The sequence below is a fragment of the Lacerta agilis genome, chromosome 8 (assembly GCF_009819535.1).
Source record: "Lacerta agilis isolate rLacAgi1 chromosome 8, rLacAgi1.pri, whole genome shotgun sequence".
Lineage (NCBI taxonomy): Eukaryota > Metazoa > Chordata > Lepidosauria > Squamata > Lacertidae > Lacerta > Lacerta agilis.
This window is the reverse complement of record NC_046319.1, coordinates 77,469,211-77,481,755: the sequence shown is the minus strand read 5'-3', so window position 1 is coordinate 77,481,755 and position 12,545 is coordinate 77,469,211. Positions and strand designations below refer to the sequence as shown.

At 52.3% G+C, this 12,545-nt stretch overlaps 1 protein-coding gene across 1 annotated transcript; it reads left to right on the top strand.

The window, feature by feature from the left end:
• Nucleotides 1-6,892: 6,892 nt before the first annotated feature.
• Nucleotides 6,893-11,563, top strand: MYPOP (Myb related transcription factor, partner of profilin). The gene is made up of 2 exons (XM_033158447.1): nt 6,893-7,538; nt 10,516-11,563. The coding sequence occupies exons 1-2, from the start codon at nt 7,085-7,087 to the stop codon at nt 11,196-11,198; spliced, it is 1,137 nt and encodes a 378-aa protein (XP_033014338.1). The 5' UTR covers nt 6,893-7,084; the 3' UTR covers nt 11,199-11,563.
• Nucleotides 11,564-12,545: the final 982 nt, after the last annotated feature.

The following is a 12,545-nucleotide window of genomic DNA, read 5'->3' as shown; positions in this document are numbered from 1 at the left end:
AGGACACAGGGGGTCCCTGCCTGCCAGAGCCAAGGCACATGGAGGTTAGCCAACACCACCCCCTACCTCCCCCATTGATCTCCTTTTGCTCAACACCTAAGGGGGGGTGCATGTTGCCCGTCGCCTGCAGGATGCCACCCCAGCCTTCCATCTCCAACCCTCGTGCGACCACTAACACACACAAACACACACACAGAGGCAAACACACAGAGCAAGGAAACGAATCACTAGGCAGGTGGGAAAGCGCCCCCTGCTGGCCCATTTCGTACATAGCATCGTTCATATACATACAGTACATTAGAAGATAACAGGAAGGTGTAATACTCCCTCTAGTGGGCAGAATGCAGCACGGCGACATCTAGAAATCTGCCCGCTCGTACCAGACACCAATATTTTTAATTATAGGGAGGAGGAGAAGGAGGAGAATTCATAGACTACCTTTTAAGCACTTTCTCTTACAGTCCCGCAGACTCCCTGTGCAATTACCCGCCCCCCGTACTGCTGATGGGCAAACTGAGCCCAAGGGAATAGCGGCTGGCCCAAGGCCACTGAGTGAGTTTTTCATGGAAGGGACCCCCGAGGGTCATCTAATCCAACCCTCTGCAATGCAAGAATATCTGCTTTTTTAAAAATTGTGGATATGGTGAGCTTTGAACTGGGGTCTTCGCAGCTCGTTGCTCATAATCTGTGCCCTAGGTGTGAAAAGTAGGCCCTGCCCATGGACCCTGAAGTGACCGCTGGGGGTGCCAACTTGAATAAAACTCTGGTGGGGGGGGCAGAGACAGGGAAGTCCCATTCCACATGAAGGATTAGAATGGCAATGGCCATCAACTTTCTGGAGGCTCGGGGGTTCGAATCCCCGCGACGGGGTGAGCTCCCGTTGCTCGGTCCCTGCTCCTGCCCACCTAGCAGTTCGAAAGCACATCAAAGTGCAAGTAGATAAATAGGTACTGCTCCGGCGGGAAGGCATTGAAGTGGGTCGGACCCCTTCCAACCCTGCACTTCTATGATTTAAATAGGTTGGTTCACCATCACAGCTCAGGTCAGAGAGCCAACAGGGGTTATAGCTGTCAAAAGAGTGGTCTCAAAGAGGCGGTCGACACACCAACTCCTTTTATATTTTCCTACTTGGGGTTCCTTTGAACCCAATTAGGATTTTAAAAGGGGTGGGGGAGAGACAGAAGGAGAGTTCTCTTGCAGAAGGACACTGGCCGGTGCTACTACAAGGGAGTCCTGACGGATCCCAAAGAGAAAAATAATAACACAGTCCAGAGGCAAAGGCAAAGAAACAAAAGGTAAAGAATAAAGGATATTGGCTGGATGGTTAAAGAAGATGCCAGACTCCTGCAGCAATCAGATGAGAAGTCTGAGAAAGAGCAGCATGGAGAAGCCTTCTGGCGGAGTGTCAAAAAACTGGGCAACTTTAGGATTCCAGGAGTATCCTGTTATACGTAGGAATAGTCTTCCTGGTGGTGGACACTGACCTGAATTTGCAAGGGGTTTTTTCACTGATATGTCATGTGCCACCTCCGTGACCCGGTGCCGGATTTATGTATAAGCTAAACAAGCTATAGCTTAGGGCCCCACTCTCTTGGGGGGCCCCCAAAAAAATTAAAGGCAAAAAAATCTGGATGTACGTTTCCAAAATATAGGATTAAAAAACACAAATAAAATAAAACCTACATACAGCAACAGTGTTTTGTGTTGTGTAGGCTCCTATGGTGTAAGTCATGGATCCCGCCTGCTAGCCTGTTCCCTAAAATATCACCGGTTTGCTCCTTTCTATATATAGGGTGCCTACATTCTGCATGGACTGGTGGCATGGCAACATGTGCAAATGGCTTGAGATAACTATTAGGTCCACAAATTACCATATAGCATATATTCAACGTGAAAAACAGTGACAATTTGTTGTTGACAAAGGACAGCTGGACATATAAAGGGCCCCATTACCTTCAGTAGCCTAGGGCCTCATCAAACCTATATCTGGCCCTGGCCATGACCCACCCCAGGGGTAAGGCAAAGTCACTCGGGTATCTTAGCAAATCAGTTCTTGTTGTAATCAGGCGACCCCATCCTTGCTGAAAGGAACAGGATTGAATGTCTCAAGAAATGCAAAAGAGGAGGGCATTTGCTTCTGTCGAGACAGGATATTCTGCCACGACAGAAGCAAATTATACTGTATATTCTGGTGTATAAGACTACTTTTTAATCCAGGAAAAATCTTCTCAAAAGTCGGGGGTCGTCTTATACGCCGGGTGGAGAATCTGCGGTCGAGTATATCTCAAACTCTATATTTTAACTGGAAAAGTGGGGGGTCGTCTTATACGCCCAGTCGTCTTATACGCCGGAAAATATGGTAGGTCTTGTCTGCATTAGGTATGGTACCAGGGGCATTTAATCTGGGGCATTTAATCAGGCATACACGACCGATTCCCGTTTGCGGCTGACAATGCATCTTCACTGCCACAGCACGAGTGTTTGTGTGTGTGTTGCTCAGAACAGAGTCAAACTGCACCCATGGTTTGTGTGCATTTTGTCACCACCCACTCTATGTTTTAACTATCACAGCTAATTCAGAGTATGCCTTCAGGAAATGCACACATTTTGGGGGGGGGGGGAAACAATGGAGAAAATGGATGTGGGAAAGCCCAGTTCTTTTCAGTATTTTAAAAGGCACATCTAAGAAACCCCATTCAGTTGCAGCTTTGACATGAGTCAACAGTGTGATGCAGCAGCTAAAAAAGCCAATGCAATTCTGGGCTGCATCAATAGGAGTATAGCGTCTAGATCAAGGGAAGTAATAGTACCACTGTATTCCGCTCTGGTCAGACCTCACCTGGAATACTGTGTCCTGTTCTGGGCACCACAGTTCAAGAAGGATACTGACAAGCTGGAACGTGTCCAGAGGAGGGCAACCAAAATGGTCCAAGGCCTGGAAACGATGCCTTATGAGGAACGGCTTAGGGAGCTGGGTATGTTTAGCCTGGAGAAGAGAAGGTTATGGGGTGACATGATAGCCATGTTCAAATATATAAAAGGATGTCATATAGAGGAGGGTGAAAGGTTGTTTTCTGCTGCTCCAGAGAAGCGGACACGGGGCAATGGATTCAAACTACAAGAAAGAAGATTCCACCTAAACATTAGGAAGAACTTCCTGACAGTGAGAGCTGTTCGGCAGTGGAATTTGCTGCCAAGGAGTGTGGTGGAGTCTCCTTCTTTGGAGGTCTTTAAGCAGAGGCTTGACAGCCATCTGTCAGGAATGCTTTGATGGTGTTTCCTGCTTGGCAGGGGGTTGGACTGGATGGCCCTTGTGGTCTCTTCCAACTCTATGATTCGATGATTTGTGCATGCCCCGAAACCATGGGTGCAGTTTGACTCTGTTCTGAGCAACACACGCACAAACACTCGTGCTGTGGCAGTGAAGAGAGCCAATGCTTGCCATCTGCTGCTCACAGGGCCAGTGCAAGAAGTTTCGCTTCCCAAGGCAAACAACCTCCCTCCCCATCCCCTCTCTGCAGCTGTAGGGGCAGCAAAAGCAGCCTAGGGGGCGCTGGGCATTGTGTTGCAATCATTGCGACAACCCTGCAAGGTAGGGCAGTATTATTCTCCCCATACTGCAGCTGAGGCTGAAGTAGAAAGAGGCTTGCTTTTAAGTTATCTACAAAGCGACTAGACCGCCCAGCAGTTGAGCCTTAACCCGGTGGAAAGATTCTCCAAACTTCCTGGCACAAAATAGCTTGCTTAAGCCTTGCCGCTGTTACCGTACGATGGAGGGTTTTAATTTTGCTGGTTCTCCGTGTCACAAGTCAAGTAAAGGAGCAAATGCCCAGTCCAGAGCATTCAGACATGAAACCAAACACTGCCAGGGCCACTGGGAGTTCGCACCCGCTACCACCCACGAAGCGCATCATGGCAAACCTTGGACCACCCATCAGCCGCTCGAATTCTTGAATTGTTCTTCGCTCCCCGTTCTCTTTTTACCACATCTATCATTAGGCCACATCTACACCATTCATTTAAAGCAGTTTTTTCTCAACTGGGGGTCATATAGCTCCCTGGTGTCCCCCCCCCCCAGGATATTCCAAGGGGGCCACAGGTGAAATTATATAATTTATATCATGATAAAAAATATAAATAAAACAAAATAGCTACCTTTCTACTGGTAGGGCGGCGGGGGGGGGGGGGCAAAGGAAGGGAGCAAGGTCAGAAGGGGGCCAAGGTTGAGAAATACTGATTTAAAGCACAGTGATGCCACTTTAAACAGTCATAGCTTCCACCCAAGGCATCCTGGGAACTGTAGCACGTTAAGGGTTCTGGGAACTGTAGCATGTTAAGGGTGCTGAGTTAAGAGACCCTTATTCCTTCTCACAGAGCTACAATTCCCAGAGTGATTTGACAATCAGTCTCTCTTTCCAGGGAGCTCTCTGGAAGCCCAGACTGTTGAAGTGGTAGGTAAAAAGGTAAAGGACCCCTGGACGGTCAAGTCCAGTCAAAGGCGACTATGGGGTTGCGGCGCTCATCTCGCTTTCAGGCCGAGGGAGCCGGTGTTTGTCTGCAGCGGTACCTATTTATCTACTTGCACTGGTGTGTTTTCAAACTGCCAGGTTGGCAGGAGCTGGGACAGAGCAACGGGAGCTCACCCCGTCGCGGGGATTCGAACCGCCAACCCTCTGATTAGCAAACCCAAGAGAGCTTTTACGTGTATGTTGCAGATGTTGCCTTAGATGGTGAGCCAGGGATTGCCTTGCCTTTACCTATGTGTACAGCACTCTTTCCTCTCTCTCTCTCTCTCTCTCTCTCTCTCTGGCATTTTATAAGTGTTGGGTGATAATTCATCATAGAATCATTCAATTGTAGAATTGGAAGGGACACTAAGGATCATCTAGTCCAACCCCGTGCAATGCCATCCAACTTCTGCTTCAATACCTCCAAGAAAGGATGGTCCACAACAGGGGTCAGCAACCTTTTTCAGCCGTGGGCCGGTCCACCGTCCCTCAGACCATGTGGGGAGCCGGAGTATATATTTTTGGGGGGTGGGGGGATGAACGAATTCCTATGCACCACAAAATAACCCAGAGATTCATTTTAAATAAAAGGACACATTCTACTCATGTAAAAACATGCTGATTCCTGGACTGTCCGTAGGCCGGATTGAGATGGCGATTGGGCCGCATCCGGCCCCCGGGCCTTAGGTTGCCTACCCCTGGTCCACAACCTCTCAACTAAAATGAAACAAAACAAAACAAAATTGTATAGAATAATAATAATAATAATAATAATAATAATAATAATAATAATAGCAGCTGCTTATGGCACAGAAGATTCCTGATAGCACGCCTTACCCCCTGCCCCCTGTCAGTTCCTATAACAGTAGTACCTCAGTTGCTTGTCAGGAAAATGGGGACAATTTTGTTTTGTCAATGGCTAATTCCAATAATTTACTTGCATTTTTATTTTGTTCTTTCTTCAAGGAGCGCAGGTTGGCGTATGTGCTTCCGACCTTTGATCCTCACAACAACCCTGTGAGGTAGAGCAGGTTGGAAGAGAGCATGTGACTCACACAAAGTCACCCAGTGGGCTTCATGGCCGAGCGGCCATTTGAACCCGAGTCTCTCAGCAGCTCTAACCACTAGTCCACACTGCCCCTTGTTACTGCTGCTTAAGTGCAAAAATAGCAATGGCGATGTGACCATAGCTGAATCTTGTTTTTTCACCCGCACTGCCTCTTTCTTTTCTTTCTTGCCTTCCACACCGCGATTTAACATTTCAAGTGTAAGCTCCTCGGGGCAGAGGGCTATCGTTTCCTCTTTGCTTGTTCTAACACACAAAACAGATGCACAACCGAATTTAAAAAACCATCTTAAGATTGCCTGGCAACCTTGGAAGCCCCTTTCTCTCCCGATCCCGACTTAGGCGGTCGCACATCGCATCTGTAAGCTTGCCTTGAAAGCTTAAATGTGTGTGTGTATAATTTTGGGGTCGGGATAAGGGATAACTTTGAAATCAGGGGTGCCCTTTATCGCTTGCCTCTTCCTCCAGTCTCAGGTGCTTCAGAGAAATACATTCTAATTTTCTATATATATATATATATATATATATATATATATATATATATATATGCAGTGCTTTTGGGGGGGCAGGACACAGGGGTATGCATACCCCTAAACATTTTGTACTTTTGCCCATATACTGTATTTATTTTCCATGATTCCAACTATCAAATGGTGATTTTCTTGAGTCAAAATGAGAGTACCCCTAAACATATTTTAAAGGGAAAAAAGCACTGTGTGTGTGTGTGTGTGTGTGTGTATATATATATATATATATATATATATATATATATATATATATATATACTGTGTGTGTGTGTGTGTGTGTGTGTGTGTGTGTATTTTGTATGTATATATATTTTTATATATATATAAATGGGGATGCAATTGATTCTAAATTCCCAGAAGCCTTTGGGGCGGTCCTGCTTCCCGCTCTCCAAGGCCCTGCGAGAAGAGCGAGCAGGGCGGGCAACAGGCCTCGGTTGCCCGGGGCAACCATCCAGGCCGCCCCTTGGCCTGCTGGGAGTGCGGCGAAGCCATGCGCATGCCCGGTAGCAGGAGGTGGAGGGAGGAGGAGGAGGAACTCGGAGGGAGGAGCGGGGGAGGCATTTCAATGCAGCAAGGCAGCTGAGCGGGAGCAGAGCTTGCCCCCCAAAGAGGAGCCCTCCCCAGACACCCCTTCCCAGCTGGGGAGGCTTGGGGGGGCCCTGTGCCAGTGGGACACCCCTGGAGACACCCCAGCGAAAAGCAGAGCTGCTGCTGGGCAGCCACCGTGGCGCTGTGGCACCCACCCACCCACCCACCCAAAACTTGCAAGGTGCCCATTGCAATTGCTGGGCGATGCCAGGCATCTCTCTTTCTCCTTCTCTGACAGGACCAGCACCCACCCTGGCTAGGGTGCCCATGCAGAGGTGCCAACTGGGCACTGGCAGCCTGAGAGAACGGCTCCCCAGAGCTTGAAGGAGCCCGGCAGTGGGAAGTTGGCACCGGAACGGCGGTGGCAGCAGCAGCAGCAGCAGAAGGGCACCGGTATGTCTGGCGAGAGCGAGGAGATCACCCGCCTCCGCAAGCCGCGCTTCTCCTACGAGGAGAACCAGATCCTGATCCAGGAGGTCCGTGCCAACTACGCCAAGCTGTACGGCACCCAGAGCCGGCGGGTGACGGTGGCCGAGCGTCGGAGGGTGTGGGAGGGCATCGCCGCCAAGATCAACAGCATCACCAGCTGGAAGCGGACCGGGCAGGAGGTACAGAAGCGCTGGAATGACTTCAAGCGCCGCACCAAGGAGAAGCTGGCGAGGGTGCCCCACTCCACGCAGGGGGCCGGCAGCGCCTGCGACGAGACCTTCTCGGCCGAGGAAGAGACCATCTTCGCCATCCTGGGGCCCGGCGTGATGGTGGGGGCGGGCGGGGCGGAACCCGGCTCCTTGCAGAACACGCCGGGGTTCGCCACCCCCAGTTACCGGCTGGTGGCTGAGCATGGCGCAGGTGAGTCCCCGCGGCACCCCATCCCTCCAGCGGAAGAAGGTGCCCACGGCTCTGCCAAGGCATTGGGGAGGACAGATTGGCAGAATGTAAGGGCCCGAGGCTTGCCACATGTGGGTTGGCACGCTGACAGCATGGGGTAAAGGAAAAAAAAAAAATGAAAACTCCACATACCGCCACCAGGAGCTGGTTTCTATACCGACGAGGAGGACCAAGAAGGGCTTGATTTGAGGCATAGCTGTCAACTTTTCCCTTTTCTAGCGAGGAATCCTATTCGGAATAAGGGGATTTCCCTTTTTAAAAAAGGGAAAAGTTGACAGCTGTGATTTGAGGCACAATGTGAAGTCGTGTGTACCTCTGAGCATCTGCAGAGTGTCTTAGCGGCAAGCAGATAGCGGCAAGCAGATTGTTATGTATTCAGTGGTCTGTGTTTGCCTGAGCTTGTGTCTGGACTAAGGATTTCACCTACATTTCACAGATGTGTCTAGGGGTGTGTGAAGTGATGGGGGGGATTTCAGATTGGGTGTGGGGAGGGGTGTCAGTTCGCTTCGATTTGCAGCGCTTCTAGTTTTTAATAAAGTGGCACACAACAGGCCAATGCCTTTGCCATTGGGGGTGGGCAGGGAAGGACAAGAAAGAGAGGAGCTCACGGCCCTACCTCTTATCACTCACAGAGCTAAAATTCCCAGTACCTTTATAACAAACTACAGTTCCCAGGATTCTTGGTGTACAGGGGAGGACCCGTGTGTTTTAAATGCATGCTGTGGCGGTGCCAATCTAACCTCGTAAATTCCGAATGCGACTCCAGACGGCGAAGGAAAGGCACTCTGCACATGCTCAGAAACCTAATTGCTCCAAGAATGGAGCAACAGGCATCCAACTGGGGTTTGAGGGTTTGGGCCCCAAAAGGGTGCTATTTTAATCCCTGCATCGCCACCCATGCCTTGGATTCCTGAGCCGAAGCTCATATAAATAGCAGGGAGTTATATTGGCATGATAAGCACACAGAACAGGGAAGGCAGCAAATATGACTGCTTGGTGAGGGAGGCAGCCCTGTGCTTGACGCCCCACTCACCTGAAATATCCTTTCAAGTCTCCCCCACATCAGTAGGGCCAGGGATACAACTGAGACATAGAATAACAGAATTGTCGCGTTGTAAGGGAACACGAGGGTCATCTAGTCCAACCCCCTGCAATGCAGGAATCTTTCGCTCGAACCCATGACCCTTAAGAGACGTTCTTTTCTCTTTCCTACTTTGGAAAATTCCTGCTCCAGGTTTGAAGGAGGGAAGGAAAGCAAAGGGGAGGGGAGAGAAAGAGGGGTTTTCCCCACAATGCACTATTTTAGCTCCACATCCATGATGGAGGAATTCCCTGGCGCTTCCTGACTTCATCCGGCGTGCCAGAGGTTTATCTCTGCAACCCTATTCCAGCGCTGGGAATCACGTTTGGGCACATGCGAGCCAATGTCCAGGAAACAGGTGTCTCTGTGCATGTGCAGAGCGTGTTTTCCTCAAGTCACCGTCTTGGCCTCCAATCTTGCTGGGGTCAGAGCAAAGTGCTTTCAGGTCAGGAGAGGCAGACAACGGGACAAAGCTGGGTTATTGCTGTGCTCAGGAAGGCAGCCCTTGCCTTCTGCAGCTGTGGATCCAAGCCCACGCTTGGCTCCCGGCTGCCGTGGCGCCTTTCGACACAGGGCACAAGTGCCGAGAGAAAACGCCCGTGCCCACTCTCAGGTGGGCTAGTGGGCAGTTGCGGCTGCCAACTCCACGCCTACACAACTTGTTCCCCGGCTGTAACCTTGAGGCTGCCGAGGAAGGTGTGGAGGCAGGAGAGAAAGAGGAGCCAACCGCAACACAGTGGCAGAACTAGCACCCAGCACAGCCCTACAGGAGCTAGACGGCTTCCTGGAGGGGAGGGCTGCGTTCCTGAATGCTCCGCCATGTGGAAGGGAGCTTGCACCCGGAAAGCTAGCCTGTGGGGAAAAGGGGCTTTAGCCCTGCCTTTCCCCTGAGGAGCTAGATTCTGCAGGCAGAGAGATCTTTGAGAACCTGGAGTTAGAATTCAGGTCTGTGCTCACCCACCCAAAGAGGTAAGGGCCGCAAAGGGCTGTGGGCCACATGCTCTCTCTGCCCACGCATTGCTGGCCCAGAAAGGGCCGGCCAGAGCAAAAACAGCAGTTTGGAGATGGGGGAATAGCAGGTCCCAAGAACTGTGTTTGAAATTCCCCAGGCGTGTTTTGCTACTGCCGTGGGTCTAATGACAACCACGTGGCGGTTTCTGGACGCTAGATTGGCTGCCACACTTTAAAAACCTGTGCCTTGCTCCCTAGTGAATACCTTTCCCTTCCTGTCTTTCTCCTTGCATACTGGGACATGTGAATTGTCACGAGAGCAAGCCACAGTCAAGCAAGGTAGTTGAGATCGTAGAACTGTAAGGGGACGCGGGTGGCGCTGTGGTCTAAACCACAGAGCCTTGGGCTTGCCGATCGGAAGGTCAGCGGTTCGAATCCCCGCGACGGGGTGAGCTCCCGTTGCTCGGTCCCTGCTCCTGCCAACCTAGCAGTTCAAAAGCATGTCAGAGTGCAAGTAGATAAATAGGTACCGCTCCGGCGGGAAGGTAAACGGCGTTTCCATGCGGTGCTCTGGTTCTCCAGAAGCGGCTTAGACATGCTGGCCACATGACCCGGAAGCTGTCTGTGGACAAACGCCGGCTCCCTTGGCCTGTAAAGTGAGATGAGCGCCGCAACCCCAGAGTCGTTCACGACTGGATTTAAATCTCAGGGGTTCCTTTACCTTTACCTAAGGGGCCCGAGGGTCATCCAGTCTGACGCACTGGTAAACAGACGTTGTGGCGACCGTAACCTAGAGTTAAGGGACCACGTGGTGCCTAGATTATATAGCCGAGTTTCTAACACTGCCCAGGAAAAGGATTCTGGGTGCCAGCCTTGTCAATCTCCTGCTTGCCTCCCCCTCTGCAGACATGCCAGCCAGGGGCAACCTCTCTTGCAGCCCGGAGACTTCTGCGCGGACTTCCTGCTGCACCCTGAACGGGGGTCTACTGAGGCCCAAGGAACGCGACTCGCCGGCGCCCCCTTCGGCCCAGCCCGCCTCGCTGCAGATCATCCAAATGGCACCTTCTCCGGCCAGCTTAGGCTGCAGGCCGCACCCAGAGCACTCCCCTGCGGAGCCGCTGGGCAGCACCCCGTGCCCCTCCGCCTCGCCACCCCTGCGGCGCCGGCGCACCCGCCTCGACTTGCCCGCCGAGCCCCCTCTGGACTTCTTGCAGGCCCAGCGGGAGACGGCCGAGGCCGTCCGCGAGCTGACCTACACCCTGCGGCAAGGCCTGGAGCGGCTCACCGACGTGGTGGCGGCCTTGCTGCCCCTCCTTCCGGCCCAGGCAAACGGCCTGCTGCCCCCGCGGGGGGAGAGCCCGAGCCCCGTGCCGCCAGCTCCTTCCTCGGTGACCCCAGCGCCCAGGGGCACCTTCTCCACCAAGGAGGAACCATCCCCGGAGAGGGGAGAGGGCGAGGGGGGCCCTGTGCCGGAGGAAGGCCAGCCTGCGGCCAAAAGCGGGCCGTCCCTGTGCCAGGCCCCTGCGCCCCAGAAGCGGAGGAAAGGGATCCCCACTCGGAAACGCAGGGGGCGCTGGAAGAATTTGTGAGCACTGCCAAGGACCTGGTGCTGACTTTGCCCCCTATGGAGGGGGGGGGGACACACATGGGGCCGATGCCCAGCGAGGGGAAGGCTCCGAACGACTTCTCTCGACGCTCTGCCCCAAAGGGATCTCCAAAGGTTGTTCGTTTCTTTGCAAAACACAGTCCAGACCCACCCCCCGGACCCTGTGGTGTTTGTTGCAAGGGGTCTCCACCACCCCACCCCCCCCAGGCCAAAGGCAATAGCCTGTCAGTTCTCGAGAAACACCCCCCGCCACCCGGTTTTTGCAGCCCCACGAGAGGCAGTGGGACCAGGAGTGTTTGCCAGAGTCCTTGCAAGCAGCAACACACGGCCAATGCATGACACGGCGGCGAAACCCAGGATGGAAAGCCAGCCAGAAAAGGGGAAAGGGGAAATCAGACAGACACCACCCCCCAAAAAAACCTCTGCCTGCTCCCTCCCCCCAACTCACCCAGTCCCAATTGCTTTTTGCATTAAGACACTCTTGGAGGGGGGCGGGAATGCAAGGTGGGGAGGATTTTTGCCGCCTCCTCGTCCCACGGAGACCAACTTCCCTTTCTCCCCACGTCTCTCCGAACCCCTTCCCAGCGCCTGAAAAGCCAAAAGCACCCTCGACCGAAAAGCCCCACGTGGAGGGGGCAGAGGCAAGGTTGCCCCAAGGCAGCTCTCGGCCTTTCCGGCGTAGTTGAAGCCATTCCGGCCATGCCATTCCCTGTGCTCCGTCCCGTCCCCAACGGAAGCTCGAGCTCAATAAACTTATTTTCGTACTACAGCTCCCTTGTGTTCGTGAAACGGCGACGGGGGTGGGGTGCGGGGGGGTGGGGTGCGGAGATGGGTACTGGGGCAGAGCTTTATACAAGGAAAAGGGGACTTCATTCTCACCAATTTAACAGACAACACAGGGACCTTAATAATAGAGAAAGCGCTTGTGCGCACAATCACACAACTGCAAAGGATGTTATGTTCTGCAAAGTTCTGGGCGCCACAGTTCAAGAAGGATACTGACAAGCTGGAACGTGTCCAGAGGAGGGCAACCAAAATGGTCAAAGGCCTGGAAACGATGCCTTATGAGGAACGGCTTAGGGAGCTGGGTATGTTTAGCCTGGAGAAGAGAAGCTTAAGGGGTGATATGATAGCCATGTTCAAATATATCAAAGGATGTCATATAGAGGAGGGTGAAAGGTTGTTTTCTGCTGCTCCAGAGAAGCGGACACGGGGCAATGGATTCAAACTACAAGAAAGAAGATTCCACCTAAACATTAGGAAGAACTTCCTGACAGTGAGAGCTGTTCGGCAGTGGAATTTGCTACCAAGGAGTGTGGTGGAGTCTCCT

Bases quoted from the DNA above. Each gene is read 5' to 3' on its own strand.
- MYPOP (XM_033158447.1), top strand. From the start codon at position 7,085: ATGTCTGGCGAGAGCGAGGAGATCACCCGCCTCCGCAAGCCGCGCTTC. The intron at 7,539-10,515 runs GTGAGTCCCCGC...CCCCCTCTGCAG, and splicing joins GGTGGCTGAGCATGGCGCAG to ACATGCCAGCCAGGGGCAAC.